Source organism: Agelaius phoeniceus, chromosome 14, assembly GCF_051311805.1.
Source record: "Agelaius phoeniceus isolate bAgePho1 chromosome 14, bAgePho1.hap1, whole genome shotgun sequence".
Classification (NCBI taxonomy): domain Eukaryota; kingdom Metazoa; phylum Chordata; class Aves; order Passeriformes; family Icteridae; genus Agelaius; species Agelaius phoeniceus.
The window spans coordinates 5,815,122-5,835,886 of NC_135278.1; the positions used below are offsets into that span (position 1 = coordinate 5,815,122).

Genomic DNA, 20,765 nt, shown 5'->3' on the forward strand with positions numbered 1-20,765 from the left:
CGGAGGCGCCGCGGAGGGAGCCCGCCCCGGGCCGGTACCGTCCGGGCTGCGCCGGCTCCTTCTCCGGGCCGGCAGCGCCGCCGGCAGGGAAAGGTGCGGAAGGGAGGACGCAGGCGTGCCCGCCGCACCCCTTCGGGCTCTGTCTGCCGCTCCTCTGCTTTATTGACAAAAATAGACAGCAACAAGTCAAACTGACACGGTACCCCTCTCCCTGTTCAAGGCCCTGCTGCAACGTGACCGATGCCGAGTCCCACCGCTCCCTCTGCTGCCCTGGAGCGGCAGCAGGAGCGTGAGCGCGGTCCTGCCAGCCCCTGACACCCACCACCCCCAGCCCTGCTCCTTCTCTTCCCCGAGCAACAGGCATTAACTGCTGCACGGAACGCCAGGACCTTGTCCCGTGAAGATGAACCCAGCAGCAGTAGGGACAGGATTTATGTCCAGGATGGGAGGGTGAAGAACTCTGCTTTCCCTTTGTCCTTTGAAAAGCCACTCCACATCCCTCTTCCTATTCCTCAAGCCATGGGACAGAGTAGCCCCCAGGGGAACAGCCCTTAAACCAGGTGTCCCATCCCTGGCTGCAGAGCTGCTGACAACAGGCAGAGACAGCCCTTCCCCTGCACCAAACAGCGACCCAAATCCCCGCTCCTGTCCAAACCCCGAGGGAGAGGTCTCAGCTCCAGCACCGCTGGATAAATATTCTGCCCCTAGGCCACCCCTGCAAAGCTTTAGTTCCTCGCTGCTAGTAGGCAATGAGAACTCAGTTCCAAGTCTTTTCAGCTGAGGGCAGCTGTGCACCATGAAAGGAGCCAGGAAGGCCGCGGTAGAAGGGAGGCTCGGAGGAAAGGAGCCTCGGGGCTGGCCTGAGGAGTGCTCCCTGCCTGAGCTGTGCAGGGCTCTGGCTGCCCTTCCCCACAGCTGACACGGGCGTCACTCTTGCATCAAGCTGTTGATCTTTGTGAGTAGCACATCCGTCTCAGACTCTGAGGAGACAGAGAAAAATCATTTATTGTGGGCAGCCACCATCCCGCAGCGACAGGCGGAGCAGCCTGAAAAGCAGGTTTGAGGATATTCGGGAAATGTGGGATTCCCCAGTGCTGTCCCACAAGGCTGCTTGTTAAGGGCAGGACAGGAGGAACTCCCTGGGCTGGGATTCCCTTCCCTCCCCCAGCCATCCCAAACCACTCCGTCACGTTTGGCTGGGGAAAGCTGCCTGCTTGTCAGGGAGAGTCCCAGAGGCAGAGCCTGGCTCCAAGGGAGGGAAGCTCCCGCTCCGTGCGCACTCACCCGCTGGCCGTCTCCTGCGGGAACATTTCCTAGGAGATGGAACAGGATCCATGTTAGCATGCAAGTCTGGTCTCACCGTGCCCTCCCCTGAGCTGCCAGCTGGAGGCTCTGGGGCCCCGCAGTCCAAGAGGGAACTGCTCTCAGTGCCTGCAGCACCGGGAAAAAGGACGGGAGCAGGAGCCCCCAGCCTCAGCCCACCAAGCCCTGGGGTGCAGAGTGGGTTAGCAAGTCTGAACTAAGGCATCCAGCTTGAGACAGGGCCAGGGCAGGCTTTTAGCTGCAGCTTGGAGATGAAAATTGCTCCCACACACTTCTGTCTTATTCAGACAGGAGAGCACCCCCCCAGGATCTGAGTCCAGAGAGGGGTGGCAGCAGGTTTGGGTCTGCACCAGCCACCCAGGGCACACTACAGCCTCCCCCAACAGAGCTGCCTCGGGAGGGGGAAAGGGATCAAACCTACTTCATCAGGACGAAGGCCCAGATGATGATAAGGAAGGAAACACAGTCTACAACGATCCAGATCATGAAGTATGTGCTGCTGGGCTGCAAGACAACGAGACAAGCCACTGAACACCAGCTAGGGGTGGTGCGCCGTGGCACAGCCCTGCCTCCTGTACCACCAGTCCCATCTACAGGGTCACATGCTGCCATGCCAGTACAGCAGTGAGCAGAGGTCACCCTCCAGGCAGCTGCACAGGACCCACAGGTGCCTGGGACACAGGGCTGCGGGGCAGGTGAAGGATTCAGGGGTCACTTACCAGCAGCCAGATGGGGTGTTCCATCTCCTTCAGCACCTGGCAGGCGTTGGTGGTGACAGAGCTCACCCCTGAGCACCACAGCACGGAGAAGAGCCAGGGCTGGTTCACCACGTACAAGTTGACAGAGATGTTGTCCTGGCGGTACTGCCTGTGTGGGGACAGCCCTGGTCAGGGTAGCAGACAGCAGGGTGCCACCACACTCTGCACAGCCAGAGGGGGCTGTACATTTGGGATATGATCCAGCATTTGCAGCACATGGAGCAACTGTCTGGAGATGCACACCCAGGGCAGATTTGCTGGCAGGGCAGAGGATTGCAGCCAGCTCCATCCTCTGCACCAGCCCTGCCTGATGGGGATGCTTTTTCACAAGGCACACTCCCAGCTCTTCCCAGAAGCACCCCAGTACTTGGCACTCTCACCTCTGCTGGCCCCTGGGACAGTCCCCAGACCCCCTCAGCTCCCAGGTACTTGGACAAAGTGTTCTCACCTGATCTCCTCAGAGCTCATGTCCTGGTAGGGCAGATTGACATGCAGCACTGGCTCCTTCTCATTCTCGACCCTCTTTCGGCCATAGACGTGCCGGACACCTGGGGCCTGCTGTTTGACATCTTCCCTGAACCCATCTGGAAGCCAGAGGACCTAGGAAAGAGCCAGAGAGCACGTGCAGAGGAGAGGTGCTCCAGAGAGTTTGCTCTCTTGCAATATTCCCTCGCAGGTTCAGGCCCATGTGGCCTGCTTAGACAGCTGCTTCCTGCCCCTGTCTCCATGCTCAGCTCTTCCATGAGGATCTCAGCCAGGACAGTTTCCTAAGAGCTTGCCCCAGCCAAGAAATAAGCACAGGTCCCACTGAAGGGAGGAAAGCAGTTCCAGCCTAGGAAATCTGCAACAGTTAAGTCCTTTCTGGGTCTTTGAATGGCTCAAGAAGTGAATCCATTTATCCTCAGCTCTGCCGCAAGAATGCACCTCGGATCACCACTATAGTACAAGTCTTTTCTATGTCCCCTCCTGCTCTGCATTCCCAAAAGGCCAAGCAACGTGATTTGAATGCTGATTTGTCCCCTGAGGGCAGCACATATCCTGTGCTGCAGGGGTTGGAGGAAGCATAAAGGGAGCACAGGAGGGTGCAGCAGGAGTCCCAGAGCTGCAGGGAGAGGTGTGGTGGAGTGTGGGGAGGTGAAAGCCTCAGCATTGTACTCCTGCTCATGCTGGCAGTGTTGGTCTCCTCCCTTGCCTGAGTCATTGTTTACACACCAGGGTGGCCAGTGCTTGGGAAACCAAAGTATTTGGAGGGGTCTGGAGTATTTGGAGGAGTCTGAAGCTGTAGGCATCAAACCCTAATTATTGGTAACTTCTCCCAGCTAGAGAACCCCACACGTGGGCAGGGCTGCCCAGCAGGGATCACATATGGGGTGCATGGGGTGTCAGGGATGGTCAGTGTCGCTGGCAGGGCACCTCCCACCACGGCAGGGGTGTGACAGCAGGGCCTGGCAGGGGTGGGGTGGTGACCAGCTCACCTGCTGCAGTGGGATGCCTGACTGTAATATCACTCCCAGGGTGACATTGACAAAGTTCTGGTAGTCACTGTGGTTCTCAGGCCGAAGGTCAAACATGATGGAGATGTTGCTGTGCTTGGCTGCCTCTAGAGCCTGTTCCAGGGACGGGATCCTCTGTTCAGCTGCCTCCTGCCGATCATCAGGAGAAAGGCTCTGCACCGTGGGAAATGGCCTCCGCTGCAAGGGTGAGAGGGGGGCAGTCATCATAGGCAGATCACCTGGCAGCTTCCACATCCCAAACTGGTGCCTAGGGGACTCAGTTTCCTACACTGGCCTCTCCATGTGTTCTCCAGTGCAGACAGGCACAGGGAACCTCCCTGTTCACATCCATCGGCACCTGTACCCTTCTCCCCACTAACAACAGAATTCAAGCAGCCCCAGCGCCTGTGGGCATTCAAAGCTGCTCAGCAGTAGTTAGTCACCTTTTGGGAAGAGCCTGGCCACAGCTGCCTTCAAGCCCAGGCAGGCTGTGCAGCTCAGAGCAAACATGAGACATCCCCTCTGAAAGCAGCCTCCTCCATGACTCAGCTGAGGAGTCAGAACAAACCCCAGCTTGGGGCATAACTACACCCAAGGGATTTGTGCATGTTTCTGCACCCTGTCCAGGTGTCTGCTAGGACCAGGAAAGGTTCTGGAGCCCCAGGGCAGGGCTAATGCTTCACCCAAAAATGCACCCATTCCTCACCAGCCACCCTAAGGATATTCCTGACCTCCAGAAACCAGCTGCCAGCATCCAGCTGCTGGAGGTCTGTCCAGTTGAAGGCAGTGCTGTTCAGGGCAGCTCTCTCAGGGAACACAGTCTGCACGTTGGTGGTCCTGGTGAGCTCCTCGTCATGCATGAGGAATGGGACCCCGTCAGCACTGGCAAAGGAGCACAGAGGAAAGCCATGTGTTGTAAGCTGTTTGTCTCCTATCCCTGCCCTGGAATTTCTACCCCCTCCCAGCCACCTGCCAGAGTAACCCCCACCCTTATTCTACTTGTGGCCCTTTACACAAAAATGTGCACCTAGAGACCAAGCCACCGACCCAGTAGTTCCTTGCTCTCTGAAAGGGCTGTCCCAATAACAGGATTGCATGAGATGAACTGGAGCCAGGGTCTGTTTTCCAAGCAGTACCCCTTCCCTGATGGAGCCTCCCTCCCCAGAAGGCAATCTGCATGGGGAGGACAGAAACCCAGTACCTCTCCCAGATCATTGGGACACCAAGCTGGAGCCTGTCCCATACTGGGAAGGTGGGAGTGGCAGAGCCCTTTGAACAGGGCTGCCTCCAAATGCAGGCTATATCAGTCCTCCAGGTGTCTTCCAGAATGCTCCCTGTGGGAGGTGACATCCCAGGATACACAGGCCCCTTCCTCCCTCTGAGCCCCTTTACCTCACCATGACGTCTGTCTCAAAGACTTGCACATCACAGTCCACTGCCTTGCGCAGTGACATGAGGGTGTTCTCGGGGGCCAGCTGGAAAGAGGAATGGTGTTAGTGCAGGGAGCATGGGCAGGATGGGGCAGGCACTCATCCTGTCTGGATGCACCCAGCAGCTTGGCTGGGCTCTAGGGCAGCCACAATGAGCCTGGGGTGACCTGGGTGTGGTGGGGGGTGGAAAAGGACCTGGGGGTAGACAGGCAGAGCCTGCCTGGTCCCTGCTCCCCAGCCCACAGGAGCCTCCCCTACACAGCCAGGCTTTCTGCTGGGAGTTGCACACTCCTGGTCCAGCAGTGCTTGGGCAGCAGCTCTGTCCTGCAGCTGCTGCATCCCCTCCTCACCCTGTGCTCCTCACCCAACCTCCAAGCCTGAGCTGCCCTGGCTGCTGTGGGGATACCACTGTTCTGGGCTGGCCAGAGCTTGTCCAGGCCTGTGGCCACAAGGATCTGTGCCCCACAGCCAGGCCCAGCCTGGCTTTTCCTAGTGGAGCAGCCTGCCCCATCCACCCTGACCACTGCCAGGGTGCTGGTCACTCACCATGGGTGCTCCTCGATGGCCAACTAGGGCTGGCTTGGGGGGCAGCTGGTTCTCCTCCATGATGCAAGGGGAGGTGATTCCTAAGGGAGCCAGGTAGAGTGCAATCATTGCTGCACAGTACAGAAGCAGCACAAACACCCTGAGACCTGCAGGCACAGACAGAAGTTATGAGGTACAGGGGAAGTATTTTGCAGGTCACTAAGAATAAGCCAAGACTGCTTCACCTGGCATTAACCTGTCATTGCCCTAGGTCAAACATTGCACCCTCAGCCTCAGGAACACTGTGGATTTACTCCTGGCCCTTGCCCAACTCAGCACTTCTGCAGCACTCTGCCACCTGTAGCCTTGTTCAGCTGCAAAGCAGGGAGGGCTGAAGCTGCAACAAGGGCTGGTCATGAGAAACCAGCAAGAGCAGGCATTACTGCCACACTGGAGACCTGCTCCCACTACTGCACTGCTGCTCCCTGAGCACCACTCTGCCACCAGTGCTGCTCAGCTGGGTGGCAGGACACAGGGCACCAGTCAAGGGGACAAGTGGAGAGCTCAGAGGGGTTACCTGTGCTGCGGGTGCGGTAGATGAAGCTGGCCAGGGGCCAGGCAAGGAGTGTCATTCCCCCCACAGCTCCAATGTGCAGGAAGGGACCTGTTGCCTGGGGAGGCAAAAAACCACAGGGTGTCAGCCAGCAGCAGTGCCTGTCCCCAAAATACAAATGCCCCAATGCCAGGGATCTGCCCCTGCAGCCAGTGCTGCTGGAAGATCCACAGTGCCGGGAGGGAGGGACAGGCTCCTGAGATACAGAACAGACTCCCTGCTCTGGTCCAGCCACCATTCATCAGTCTGCTGGCAGCTGCTCCAGGCAGGACTGCAGGGGCAGAAGGAGCACCTTGCCTGGCCAGGCAGCAGAAGTCAAGGGCAGGGAATTCACCCCCAGTGCATGCAGCCGTGCTGGGGACTTCAGTCAGCACCCTTGAGCTCAAGGTCAGGCTCTGGGTACAGCAGGGGAGTCCCTGCTATCGAGGTGACTCACCTGCAGGGAGATCCATGCACTTTTCCACTCCTCTGCCCACTTTATTCCCAGGCCTGTGAAGGCTGCAGCCACCACCAGGACAGTCAGGACCAGCAGGACCTGTGGGGCACGCACAGGGCAGTTAGGGGAGCACACAGCACCTTGCAGGCCAGGCAGAGTCCTCCTCATCCCTTCCTTATGAACCCCTCCCAGCCCTGATCCCCATTTCCCCCATCTGGGTTTGCAGCTGAGCTCTGTGCTCCATGCTCTGAGCACTGGGAATATTCCCATCCCAGAGACATGTGGCTGAGGAACTGACACCTGCAGCCCCGGTCAGCAGGGACACATAGCCACTCCATGGGGTCACAGCAGCCATGCACAGCCCCAGCAGGCTGGTCCCAGCTTCTGAAGGTGCAAGGGCAGCCAGGGCAAGCACCATCTCCCTGCACCTCCATTCTCTCACCTTGTGCACCCAGTGTAGCTTCAAGGGCTGGCCACAGAGCTGCAAGCACAGAGCGAGGACCTGCAAGGGCAAGGAGCTGTCAGACTGGCCTGTGCCCCACACCTCACCCCTCACAGGGCACGGGATTCAGCCACAGAAGCTCGGGCTCCTGCACAGGCAGGGGCTCTGCCCGTGCTCAGGCTGACCTGGCCCCAGATGCTGCAGGCTCCTCCCAGCTCAGGGCAGCCTGTGCTCAGCACAGCCCCATTCCCCCAGCTCAGGGCAGCCTGTGCTCAGCACAGCCCCATTCCCCCAGCTCAGGGCAGCCTGTGCTCAGCACAGCCCCATTCCCCCAGCTCAGGGCAGCCTGTGCTCAGCACAGCCCCATTCCCCCAGCTCAGGGCAGCCTGTGCTCAGCACAGCCCCATTCCCCCAGCTCAGGGCAGCTTGTGCTCAGCACAGCCCCATTCCCCCAGCTCAGGGCAGCCTGGGCTCAGCACAGCCCCATTCCCCCAGCTCAGGGCAGCCTGGGCTCAGCACAGCCCCATTCCCCCAGCTCAGGGCAGCTTGTGCTCAGCACAGCCCATTCCCCTGGCTCAGGGCAGCCTGGGCTCAGCACAGCCCCATTCCCCTGGCTCAGGGCAGCTTGTGTTCAGCACAGCCCCATTCCCCTGGCTCAGGGCAGCTTGTGCTCAGCACAGCCCCATTCCCCCAGCTCAGGGCAGCCTGTGTTCAGCACAGCCCCATTCCCCTGGCTCAGGGCAGCTTGTGCTCAGCACAGCCCATTCCCTCAGCTCAGGGCAGCCTGGGCTCAGCACAGCCCCATTCCCCCAGCTCAGGGCAGCCTGGGCTCAGCACAACCCCACTCCCCCGGCTCAGGGCAGCCTGGGCTCAGCACAGCCCCATTCCCCCAGCTCAGGGCAGCCTGGGTTCAGCACAGCCCCACTCCCCCAGCTCAGGGCAGCCTGGGCTCAGCACAGCCCCATTCCCCCAGCCCAGCAGGGTCAGGAGGGCTCACCAGCAGCACAGACGAGTAGCTGATCAGCACGGCTGTAGCTATGAGCAGCACCAGGGACCAGTCTAGCCACAGCTTCTTCTGCCTGAAGATGAATCTGCCAGCAAAGGGGAAGGTCAGAGGGGCAGGGGTGATGTGGGGAACAAGGCTGGATATAGATCCTACTCACTCATTGAAGTTGTGGAAATCATTGAGGATGATGATAGCGAAGTAGAGCCACACCAGGGTGAAGAGGAAGACGCAGAAGAGGAAAAGGAACCAGCTGCAGTCATACTGAAAGCCAGAGATGAGAGTTATACACGTACCCTCAGGGCTCTTAGCCCCCAGGCAGGTTGCTGAGACCCCTGGGTATCACCCAGCCAGCAGCAGGGGGGTCACAGCAGGAATGGCCCAGGGGTCCAGGCACTGAGCTGCCCCATGGAGAGGGACCAGAGCTACCCTGGCAGGACCCACGCTGCAGAAAGATGGATCAGCATGTCCTACAACAAACTAAAAATCTGCCTCTGCCAGGCTGAGGAGGCTCTGTCCCTGGGGCAAGACTGCCCCCTTTCCCATGCAGCACTCCATGGGAACAGGCTGGGACTTTGGACGCAAGAAGGGGCGGGGAGCCAGGTCCCATTCCCTTCTAGCTGCACGATCTGTGAGCTGGGCAGAGAGCAGTGCAGGGCCTCAGAACTGCCCTTGCAGCGGCGAGTCTGCAGGCTGGCTCCAGCTACACTGTCCACAGCCACCAGTGCCAGGTGTGTGGGGGAGGTGAGGGGTGCCACAGGTGCCAGAGGGACACCTAGCAACTCGGACTTATTTGTACATTCCAGGCAAGACGGGACAAGCCGCAGCAGAGCCACACCCATGGGAGTCGGAGACCTCAGAGGATCCCAGGGCCTCACCACTCCCAGGCTACAAATTGCTGGGGACACCCTCCTGGTGGGGCCACACCCAGCCCAGGAACTGTGTCTCCCACGTGCCTGGCCAGGTGCCCCGGGACCTGCTTGCCAGCTCAGCCCTAGGGCTCTGCTCTGCCCCAGGCACGTGCAAGCCCCACTGCAGAGCACGCTAATGCTGCTCTACCCCTCTTGTCACCCAGCAGGAGCACAGCTCACCCTCTCACTGCTCCAGGCCGGGGCAGTTCCTGGGCAGTGAGGGTGCCAGGTAGCACCCCAGCTTTCCTGGGGCTTGGCCCTGGGAAGCAGGAGCAGCAGCAAGAGGTCAGCAGCTCAGTGTCTGGGCTGAGCATCCCAGCCAGAGCCCTTCCCCACCCCAGCCAGCACTCTGAGACTCCCACAAAGGGGCTGGCAAACCCCAGCTCAGCATTACTCAGGTATCACCTTGGTGGTTCTCAGGCCCTTCCTCTTCTCCTTCTTGGCAGTGATCCACTGGCAGCTGTAGGGGCAGAGCAGGCAGGTGGCACAGGTGGAGCAGCATCCAGGGGGGTCTGCCATAGCAGCAGACTGTGCCAGAGCCAAGGTCAGGTGTCCTGTGGGGGATACACACAGTGCATTGGCACAGATCTCCCAGCACACTGCCCCCACCCCGTGGGGATGCAGCACTGAGGCATTTTGTGTCCAGGTACCCTGGCAGGTGGCCCAGAGTGCTGGGACATAGTGGGGCTGCTGGTTGTGTCCCCGGACAAGGCACGGTGCCAGGGGAAGAAGCAGCTCAGGATGCAGCCCAACCTGTTCAGCAGGCTGTGCTGGGACCCTTCACCCAACAAGCTGCAACAAGCCTGGAGCTGGCAGGGAGCAGGGCCTGCTCCCCAGCCCAGGGCTCAGCACTGCCTGGGAGCCAGGACCACTGTGCAGCCTCCAGGGGCAAGCAGCCTAGCCAGCCAGCCAGAGTGACAGCACCACTGCACGCAGGCTTCCCCACCTGCAAGGACTGTCCAGTGCCATGCCATGGCCTGGGAAGTTCCTGTTCTGATCCCTAAGTCCTGGTCCTTGCTGCTGCAGCACCATCCTGGCAGCCCCTGAGCTCAACCTGCACACCAAGGAATCCCAAATGTGGCTGGAGAGCTGCAGCTGAGCAGGCACTGGATGGCTTTGGTCCAAGTGCTTGTGGGGAACCCATTTCTACAGTCACAGAGATCCTCCAGGGCAGGGCCACCACTGAGTTCCCAAGGCTGGCAAGGGAACAGAGCCAGGATGCTTTGCTGTGATCTCCAGATTCCCGGTGCTTGGCTGAAAGAAGCAGGGAGCCCAAAACAAGGTCTTCCTCGATCCATCCAGAGAAATCCCATCTTTACTATTGCTTGTGCTGCTGTGGAGCTGCTCCTCCTCACCCCAACCTCCCCCAGGCTCACTATGCAACACTATCACCCTGCAGATTAAGCCTGGCTCTCATTTCACTGTGACCACTGAGCCAGGCATGAGAGCCAGCTGACCACATCCTTCCTCCCAGCCACATCCCCTCCAGTGCTGGAGTGCCTCACAGAGCTGTGTCCCATTCCAGTCTGGGCTGTGGACAGAGGGAGCAGAGCTAGCCCAGCTCCTCCCAGCCAGCCAGGCCAGAGCAGCTCTGCCATGCCCAGCCTGGTCTGCCCCTGGAACAGGGCAGCACCCCAGCCCATCACCTTGCTCCTAAATACCACCCCATGGGGGTGTCCAGGGCCGGGGTGCAGAGCCTGCTCCAGCACCCACACAGAGCACAGGGTCAGACACAGGCAGGCAGCACCCTGAGAGCAGGACCCCATCCCTGGCCAGGCAGCTTCTGCAGGCTGGGGCATGTCTGGGGGCTGCCATCAGCAGGTCCAGCCAGCCAAGGCACAGAGGGTGATGAGCAGCAAAACAGAGCCCCACATCTGCTGCCCCCTCCACCTTCCAGGCACCAGACCAGCAGCTGTGACCTGCTCAGTGATGGCACTGAGGGATCAGCCTTAACACAAGGGATGCCATGGGTCATACCCCTGCTGTCACCAGAAGCAGTCACCACTTCCACCAGTGGGCTCAGCCAGCCTTCCCTTGGAGACACCCTGTCCCCTGTCACTGCTCACATGGGCAGGGCACTGGTGCCAGCAGCTCCTGGCAGGCTCCCACGCAGGGTACACAGTACAGGAGGAGTGGCTGTGGGCACCAGCTGCAGCTCAGCTGCTCCAAGGCACTGCTGCTGCCAAGACGAGCTTGGCAGAGAGTGGCACAGGACTGGTCACAAATCTGCCCCAATGGTGCTGTTGGGAGGGTTTGGAGCCACCCTGTTGTCCAGCTCAGAATGTGACTGCAGCAGCAGCATCAATGGTTATGGCAGGGCACACATCCCAGACAGAGCAGGGACAGGCACACAACAGACCTGCTCAGCTTCTGCTCCAGCTGCAGTGGGAGAGCAGCACAGCGGGAGCTGGGGTTCCATCATGGCTGGAAGGACCCTCCTTTACTCCCACCAAACAACCTCCACTGCACACTCAGCCCTTGTGTGCGAGGCACAGGGAATCTGAAGGGCTGACAAACCCATTTCCACAGTCACTGACACGGCAGCGTGTGCTGGTAGCCTCACAAGCACCTCTGTGCTGGCACAGGACAACCTGGTGGCCATATGCAGATCAATATCCCCTTGTCCTGGAGGAGTGAGCTGAGCCAGCCCAGGCTGCGTGCAACCGGGCAGGTTAACAGGAGCTGGTGCCCAACCCCGCTGCTGCCTTTCCTCCTAGGACGGAGGACAGAACACGGGCTCAGCACGGGGCATAGGATGACCCCAAAATAGCAAGAGCAGCACAGCCTGGCCCAGCTCCCCCACTCTCAGACTCATGCCCGGGCAGCCCGTCCTGCGCTCCCCATTCCTGCTCTCCAGAGCGTGGGAACAACACGGGCAACCCCCTTCCTTCCCCCCTCATCTTCCCGGGACCTCCACCCCCTCCCCATGCCGCCTGACAGCCCAGGACAGCATCCCCAGGGCCGGGGCAGCCCCAAGTACCTGCTCCCCGCTGATGTCGGGCTCCCGCAGCCGGGCCAGGTGAGCGCGGGGCTGGGCTCTCCCGGGCCCATGCGTGCCAGCACTCGGCTCCCGCTGCTGTGCTCACACCCTGCTGGGTGTGCCCGGGCCCGGCAGGTCCGCACAGGCCGGCAGAGGCGGGCAGACTGCGAGCGGAGCCGAGCCGAGCCGAGCGGAGCGGGGGGCCGGGCTGGGGTCAGGGCGGGCCCCGAGGAGAGGGGGAAGGGGCCCCGGGGCCGTCACGCGTCGCAGCGCGGAGGAGTTTGCAGGCAGGCCACGTCCAGGCAGAGCCGGACTCCAGGGAGAGCTCCCGGGAGATGGAGGCAGAGCTTCGTGCATCGCCGCGCCTTTGAGAGAGGGGCTCTGGGAGCCCCTCGCACAAAAGGAGACTTTTCTCTTCCCGGCAGAGAAAGCCTGAACAGACACAGCCCAGGTCACCGCGGCTGGCCCGGCGGACACACCGGGGCATGCTTTGAAGGCAGAAGCACAGAAGTAAAAGTGCTTTTCTTGCCTTGAGCCGAAAGAAATCCTTCCGAATGAGTGCATCTGAACTTTGCTAAAGCAGCAGATGAAAGGAGGCTCCAGACAGGCCTGATGCCAGCTGAAGATGGATGGGCTGATGCCTTCCATCTTCCCCCTCCCTCTCTGTGGCACAGCATAGCTGTCCCCCCTACCCTCTGCTCCAGGTCTCTGCTCCTGCTGAGCCAGGATGCACGATGGGCACTCAGACTTTTCTGCGTCATGGAATTGATCCGTCATTGCCTGTGATCTCAGGGGACCCCTCTGGTCTTCTGCCACTTGCAGAGGACCTGAGAAAGATGATTTACAGGGAGGTGATGGCATTCTGCAGTGACATAGCAACCGCCAATTTAGGCAGGAGCCTCAGCGCTCAGCTGATCCTGTCCCACACTACTGTTAACAGCTTCGGCACAACTCCTTGGGCAGCTCCATGGAATGTGCTGATTAAGGCCTTATCAGTGGAGGGTCTGGGGCACCGCAGGAGGGTTTGTGCAGCAACACCCATTGCTCTGCACCCAAAGGAGTAAGCTGAAAGCATTGCAGTGGCCAGGAATATCTCCCAGACAAGCCAGCAGCCCTGCACACCCAGATTTTGTCAGACGTGAGCAGTTTGGCAGCGAGGTTCACCTCCTGCATCCATGTGTTCTGCTGACTCTGACACGGGTCAGTCACGCTGCTGCACCAAGAGCAAAGCTGTGGGCACAGGAAAGTCCCTGGGATGCAGAGAGCCCATTTTATGGGGGAGAAGGTTGGCTGTCAGGGATTGAATTGCAGGTTTCGAGGACATGAATTAGTGAGTGCTGAAGTGAGGTGAAGGATCACTCAAGCCAAAAAACACCTTAGGCAGCGTGTAGGGGAAAACCGAGAATGAATAAAGAGACCAAGAAGGTACTGGAAGAGGGGAGGTTGATGTAGAGCTCCGGGAGATCCAACAAAAAGTTGTGGATTTTAGTAGTGTGAGGCAAAGCTTATGGAAGAGGCACCACGGGCAGACAGAGCAGCGGGACAGGCAACTCCCCGAGTCTGACGGCACCGGGAGGGAGCGCATTTCTCGGGGGAGCCGAGCCGCTCCGGCCCGACGCTGCCGAGGGATCCCTGGCCCCGGGGGAGCCGAGCCGCTCCGGCCCGGCGCTGCCGAGGGAGCCCCGGCCCCGGGGGAGCCGAGCCGCTCCCGCCCGGCGCGGCCGAGGGAGCCCCGGCCCCGGGGGAGCCGAGCCGCTCCGGCCCGGCGCTGCCGAGGGATCCCTGGCCCCGGGGGAGCTGAGCCGCTCCGGCCCGGTGCGGCCGAGGGAGCCCCGGCCCCGGGCACCGCCGGGCGCGCCTGCAGCGCCGCCTCTGCCCACACGAGGGCGGCAGCGAGGCCCCTCCCGCCCGGCACGGGGCTGAGGGGACGGGAGCGGCGCTGGGGCCGAGCGGAGCCGTGTCCTGATCCCCCACGGGACGCAGCCTTGCTGGGCCCGGGCAGCGGCCTCGTAGCGCTGCCTGTGAGGGCCGGGAGCCATGCTGGCTGCTGCCAGAGCCGCGCGGGCACTGCCGCGGCCTGGCCGCCAGACGGCGACCTCGGCCCGCGCTGCTGCGGGAGTGCCTGAGGATCGGCCTGTGCAAAAGGGCACAGCTGAGCTCAAAGGACAGGGATGAGCCCGGGGGTGTGACCCAAAGGACAGGGCTGTGACCCAAAGGACAGGGCTGAGTCCGGGGGTGTGACCCAAGGACAGGGCTGAGCCCAGGGATGCCACCCAAAGGACAGGGCTGAGTCCGGGGGTGTTACCCAAGGACAGGGCTGAGCCCAGGTGTGTGACCCAAAGGACAGGGCTGAACCAGGGATGTGATCCTATGGACAGAACTGAGTTTATGGGTGTGACCCAAAGGACAGGGCTGGGCCCACAGGTGTGACCCAAAGGACAGGCTGAGCCTGGGGATACCACCCAAAGGACAGGGCTGAGCCCAGGACAGAGCTGTGCCCAGGAATGTGACCCAAAGGACAAAGCCAAGCTTATAGGTGTGACCCAAAGGACAAGGCTGAGCCTACGAATGCCACCCAAAGGACAGGGCTGAACTGGGAGTATGACCCTATGGACAGAACTGAGTTTATGGGTGTGACCCAAAGGACAGGGATGCCACCCAAAGTGCAGAGCTGAGCTCAGATTTGATACCCAAAGGACAGAGCTCAGCTCAGGGCCATGACACCAAACCCAGCAGACTGACGTAAACATGGGCATCATTGACATCCCTGCCAGCTGAGACTGATCTCCAGGAGCCAGGTTAAAGCTAACAACCAGAATGTATAATCAAGCTGGTTTAGCTCTACCTGTCTCACTACAAAGTCAGAGGCATCAGAATTGTGAAAAAGGCAGAAAATTATGTTCCTGTCGACACAGTTGGATGAGCTCAGGTACAACATCAAGTGTTGCATTGATGTAAATGGAGTTTGTGTCCTGCCTTCACTTGAGAAAGTTCATCTGTGAGTGTTCTTTTAGATTAAGGCAAACTGCTAAAAACACAGAGGGGAATGGTCTAAATAAGCAGAGAAAGTTATGTTGGTGTATTACAGTGCAGATGAAGTTATCTCCCTAGACTCTAAACTTGGTGGGTAGAACAGGTATTTTCAGCACATGTGAGTGACTTAATAGCTTCCTGTTAGGTACCTGTTTGTCCACTGAACTGGTCACAAACTAGTTTTTTTTCAGGAAAAAAGGGCAAGCCATTATTTCAGTTACTTCTGTTTTTCACTATACTGCACACAGTCTACAAGAAATACTCCTTTTAAAGATGGACAGTTTTAGGGAATGTTTTCCCTTCACATAATCTCCTATAGGACCCAGGACCAGGAATAAAAGGAGAAGGCAATACAGGTTTGTTTAATGTTATTTCACACTCTTTCACCTTGTAATAGACAACAAAACCTCAGCATTTCACCATTTCTCTGCTGTTAACACTTGAAAATCCAGTGACACAGACTGCTTCCAGCTCAGCTAGTAGCAGACCTACATAAACTGATAGACCAAGGCAACAATCTCCATCATTAATCTAAAGTCAATCTGCAGTAATATAGATTTTGCTACATATTGAAGCTGTCCTGCATAGGCACATTAAGAAATTAAGTTGTTTGAAAGAACTAATCAGACAATAAACTGCCTGCTTAGGGGGAGGCAGTATGATCATGGCAGTAGTCTCAATTTTTTTCCTAAAGGCCAGAAGCTTATAAAGAATTAAAGTCTGTAGTGAGCAAGCTTTGAATCAGATTTTTTTCCCTCCAGAAGTGAGCTTAGTTAAGGAGCTCAGGAATGCATATTGTGAGAGTATTATTCATCTGGAGGAAAAAACCTCTGTGGATGACTGTACTTATTTCAGCTCTTATCACAGAGTTTGTATGATACAAGGCAAATCACTTGACCCAAACTTTTCATGGGTGGTCCTTAAAGGTTTAATTTCCTGTGTACTTGAAAACAGCATGGAGCAGATTTTCAGGAGTGCTAATCACTAACTGTTGTAATTGAGATGAGTGACAGGAGCCCTGAGGATCAAATGCCAAGGAGTGTTTAGAGTTCAAGCCATAGGGTAACAGCAGATCTCAGCTTGGGCACTGCACCAGTGCCGTGTTTGGCCCCACTGTTTTGGTAGGAATCCAACACCTCTCAAGGGTTTATGGAGATTTATTAAGGTACAGAGAACACAGTAGATCATAGAATCATAGAATGGCCTGAGTTGGACCATTAAAGACCATCCAGTTCCAACCCTCCTGCCAGGGGCAGGGACACCTTCCACTAGAGCAGGTTGTTCAGAGCCCTACCTAACCTGACAAGTTCTTCCAGGGATGGGGCAGCCACAGCTTCTCTGGGCAACCTGCCAGGGCCACACCACCCTCACAGTGAAGAAATTCTCCCTGCCATCTAATCTAAACCTGCTGTCTTTCAGTCTGAAGCCATTCACCCTGGTCCAGGCACTCCAGGATCTTGTGAGAAGCCCCTCTCCAGGTTTCTTGTGGGCTCCCTTCAGGTACTGGAAAGCCACAATAAGATCGCCCAAATGGTTTTTTTTCTCTAGGCTGAACAACCCAACTCTCTCAGCCTTTCCTCCTGGGAGAGGTGTTCCATCCCTCTCATCAACTTGGTGGCCTCCTCTGGACTCGCTCCAACAGCTCCATGTCCTTCCTGTGCTGGGGACCCCAGAGCTGGAGGCAGCACTGCAGGTGGGGTCTGACCAGAGTGGAGCAGAGGGGCAGAATCCCCTCCCTCCCTCCCTCCCTCCCCTGCTGCCCACAGGGCTTTTGCTGCAGCCCAGGACACTCTTGGCTTTCTGGGCTGTGAGTGCACATGGCTGGGTCCTGTCCAGCCTCTCATCCTTCTTGTCAGGATAAGCAACAGTTAAAATGTTCAATAAATTTTATACTACAAAATATAGTTCAGAAATAATTTTTAGGCAGTGTCATGTCATATCTAAAGAGAAAAAAATAATTCAAACAGGCAACTCCTGCTTTCATTAAAAGAAAAAAATCAGTTATCAGATTCTTATAGTTATATCTTGTAACACATGCCATGCTTCATTCATGATTTCAAGGACCAAAATATTTGGTTGTGTTCACATGCAGCTCTTTCTTTTTGGAACTTGAACTAGTTTAGAATTTGAAGATGTTTATCATTTGTCATTTCCTAATTGCCTTATTGCATACTTAACTGAAGTCACAGAAAAACAAACTTGGCAAATCTTAAGTATTAAATTTAGGATGCAGCAGAAGGTATGCTCACAGGCTATACTCACATGCAATTTTACATCTTAACTGCACATCTTTATGTTTTGTGTAATCTATACAGAGGAAGTGAACTAATTTAATTATAGCACCACTGTTTTTTCTGGTAAGTCCATTTCCTTTATATGGATAATTAACTTTACTGGAAGTTAAATTGTAGGCATAAATTACTGAATGTGGCAACACTGATATTCTGTAGATCTGGTTTCACCTGCTCTGCATGGAAAAGCATTTGACTAGTGGTCTATGTTATTTTCTGATCAATATTTGTGGGCTTTTTTCTGGGAAAAATATAATATTTACTCTGTCAATAAAACAGCTTATGTGCCACTTACTGCCATTGCTCTACTACAAGAACATTTGTAGTTAGGGTTTTTAATGCTTGCTTACTTACTAATTTTAAGACATACCATTATTTTTGCACTGGGATAAGCCTTTACTGTGGAGTGTTTGCTCCTGCCACACATCTAATTTCTGCTCAGAGTTATAGTTACTGCAGAACAGCATTTTCCCCCCTTTCAGCATGTAAAAGCAGCTGCAAGATCACTGTGTTAGGTCATGCTGTGGAACACAAAATTGATTTGTTGCTTGAGCTGCCTTTCTCTCCTTATGGTTTCAGAAGCCTCCCATGAAGCCATTACCACTCACTGATGTTACTGTGAAGCCACAAACTTTGTTACAGCATTAGTGGGGACCCAGCAGCTGTCTGACAGAATAAAACCCTGCAGCAGCATTTGTGTCAAAAATGAGCTGAAGTCCTTGACAAAGAGTTCAACTCTCAAGCTATAAGGAGGAACTGTTAGGATACAGCCCAAGCTACAGAATACCTTACTTTGCATTAAAGCATTGCCACAGACCCTGGCTGAGGTTGGTCCTTGCCCAAGGAGTGTCCCTTCAGGTCCCCTATGAGCCTTACCACTGATGGGATTCCATCCTCTCTGCAAATTCAGGCACAGAGAACAAAGCCCCCTTGCACACTCATTTTACTATCACTTGTTCTCAGCAAGCTCATTTGAGGGTGAGTAGCAGTTCTGTGAGTCACAGTGTGCTGCAGTCATTAATACTCCCACTGTACTTGCAGTGCTACTGTGCTTTTTCTCTTAATACCATAAGCTGTTGCTATTAGACAGCTTTGCAGAGCTATTAGAGCCTGTCCTGCAGCCTTTAGAGAAACAATTAACTATATTAGATGCTTCTATAAAAACCAATTCCTCACACATGTAGCTATATTCTGTGCTTTATAGTAACTGCAAACAACTAAATTAAAACTGAAGCTGAAAAAAACTCCCAAAACAACCACAAAAAGAAGCCCCCAGATAAAGAAAAGGCCCAAAACAGCCCCACTTACCAGGCAGAAGCAACGCCTTGTTTCACACTCTCTACTGTATGGAAGCAACAGCTGTTTGCCATTGCCAAATTTATAGGAGCAGCCTCCAGAAGTGTGCTAAGGGTGGGTTTATATAAGGGCCCTGGCTAGGGAGTGGCCAGCAATGTGGTGGAGTTGTGGGATTTGTATGTCCTTAGGTGGTTGGTGGTGTGGCTGTGTCATAGTGAAGTCAATATGTGCTGTTGCTCAAAGAGAGGTAGTTCTTATTTATAAAGCTAATGTTTTGGGTCTAGAATACTCAGTTAAATTTTATTTATCCACTTTAAGTATAATTTCCTTGCTGGTTTTATTTTTGATTTATTGTCTTGTACCTCTTTAAGGTCTTTTCTAGCTGTAAGTATCTTTAGGTACAAGCTCTTCTGATTTATTTAATATATGTAAAATATTACGGTTCTTAAACAAGAAAGGATTTTGTACTGTCTAGCATGCATTTTCCTACCTAACTGTTATAGATGCTTACTGTGAGTTTCTGTAATTGCTCTCTTTTAGTTATGACCATGTGAATTCTGTTCTGACCCTTTAACTAGTGTAAAGGGTTGTGGGGGATTTCTAACTAGTGGTCTGCATTTGTATTATTTTTCTTTATATTTTCTTAGAGCTACTGTGTAATCAGTATCTCTGGGGCTTAGCTTTTGGCTGCCTGTGGTTTCCAGTATGCAGTATTTATGGTCAAAATACTTATTTTGAGGGGCAAAGGTGTCTGCCTCAGGCAGCTGAAGGGGTTTGTGCAGTTCTGAGGATAGCATTTTCAAGTTTAACCTTTCATGGTTTGTATCCTCTGAAAACTGCACTGTAGGAGATCCTTGCTGCTTTTTCAGGTGTAAGGGTTGGTAGCATGGAGAGGCTTGATATTGTGTCTGAGCTGTTCTGATGAAGAGTTACCACTAGAAAATATAGTAGAAAGCTGTTTTTTTTTTTGGTAGCTGGTCTGTTGGAATCCCACCAGCTTGTTCCTATAAAGTTTTAATTAATGATTTGAAATAATGATAGAATAATAATATCATGCTTTTAGATAGTTTTGCTTTTGAGTCAGTAAACGCTTCACCTATTCAGAGGTTATTAAGACCAGTTAAATAGTAACTTTGGAGGTAATGTACTTAAAACAGCATCTGTCTTTAGTCCTTTTTTTTCCAGCTTCATTATAATTCAAATTCATGCAGTTACAGCTTGTGCACTTAAAAAATGTGCCAACTGCTTTCCCTCACAATGTAGCTTGAGATAAAATACCCTTTTGTGTGTTTTTCCAAGTTCTTTTTGGGTTTTGCTCCAAAACCCAAGGAAGTATTTGATCCTGTGTCCAGAACAGAATGTATTTTGCATTAGGAAATAAACCCAGACTTGTAGTTCTTGTCTCCTGTGTTGCAGCACACATGCACTAATACTCTCTGAGCACCTGTAGGCATGTCTGTGTAGTGCTTTCTGGGTTAGGTACTTACACAGAGATCTGTTTCTGGAGCTTACCTTATCTGAAGAAGGTGCTTGAGTGCCCAGAATTTCTGTTCTCCTTTGGCAGAACTGGGCTGGTCCATGTCTTACAAAGGTGTGATGGGTTTGGAATTGGTGAAGCTGATGCAGAGGGTGATCTCCCTTCTTGATCACTGCAGGGTGATGCTGAAGTGGGAGGGTTTGTTGCCTGAAATCCTGAACTCCAGCACTGTGAGCAGAAGAAGCACACCTGGGAAAAAAAGTGTTACACAGCAAGCCCTGAGAGAACCTTCAATGGCTGAAATGGCTGTTGAGATGAAAAATGCCACTCATAAACTTGCAGCTGTCACTGGAGGTACCCCCACAGCTTGTACCTCATTGCAGTGGAGCTGTAGGAAATGTGCAGCTATGGGAGGAAGGTGATTGTTGCCTCAGGTACTTGCACTTGCTTGCCTGTCAGGTGCAGTTACTGACAGATGGCTGTGAGGAGCTGAGAATGTGCCTGGCTCAGCATGGAGGGCTTGTCTTGGCACTTGGGCTGTTTTGTCACTGTCAGGCTTTGTTTGTGGCTTCTGCAGGGTTATACAGAAGTAGAGCAAGGACTTGAGACAGCACTTACATGTGGTGTCTGGCATGGAAGGACGCAACATGCTGGTTGGCAAAACAAATTAAAAAACGGTAGGGAGAGCATAGGGGAATGCATTCAGGATGAATCTGAAATGAACCAACCCCAACAGGGTTGCAGCAGTGCCTAA

The 20,765-nt window shown here is 55.1% G+C and overlaps 1 protein-coding gene across 5 annotated transcripts; it reads right to left on the reverse strand.

The window, feature by feature from the left end:
- Positions 1-138: 138 nt before the first annotated feature.
- On the reverse strand, positions 139-20,488 carry GDPD2 (glycerophosphodiester phosphodiesterase domain containing 2). 5 transcript variants are annotated; one of them, XM_054641503.2, is made up of 16 exons: positions 11,915-12,270; positions 9,340-9,488; positions 8,184-8,287; positions 8,018-8,111; positions 7,021-7,080; positions 6,579-6,677; positions 6,107-6,200; positions 5,551-5,696; positions 4,967-5,049; positions 4,306-4,456; positions 3,557-3,772; positions 2,530-2,681; positions 2,043-2,190; positions 1,745-1,827; positions 1,285-1,313; positions 139-980 (listed from the first exon to the last, which is right to left on the reverse strand). In XM_054641503.2, exons 2-16 carry the CDS (start codon positions 9,451-9,453, stop codon positions 928-930), a joined length of 1,626 nt encoding a protein of 541 aa, XP_054497478.2. In that variant the 5' UTR covers positions 9,454-9,488; positions 11,915-12,270; the 3' UTR covers positions 139-927. The 5 variants fall into 5 exon arrangements, with proteins under 5 accessions (XP_054497478.2, XP_077042167.1, XP_077042168.1 ...); XM_077186052.1 differs by lacking the exons at positions 139-980; positions 11,915-12,270 and adding exons at positions 20,047-20,260; positions 20,385-20,488 and having other exon boundaries at positions 986-1,313; XM_077186053.1 differs by lacking the exons at positions 139-980; positions 11,915-12,270 and adding an exon at positions 20,047-20,278 and having other exon boundaries at positions 986-1,313.
- Positions 20,489-20,765: the final 277 nt, after the last annotated feature.

Excerpts from the sequence above, each read along its gene's own strand:
- GDPD2 (XM_077186052.1), bottom strand. The coding sequence starts at position 9,453 with ATGGCAGACCCCCCTGGATGCTGCTCCACCTGTGCCACCTGCCTGCTC. Across the intron at positions 6,201-6,578 it reads GTGCATGGATCTCCCTGCAG|GCAACAGGTCCCTTCCTGCA; the intron begins GTGAGTCACCTC and ends TTGCCTCCCCAG. Across the intron at positions 5,050-5,550 it reads GCCATCGAGGAGCACCCATG|CTGGCCCCCGAGAACACCCT; the intron begins GTGAGTGACCAG and ends TCCTCTTTCCAG.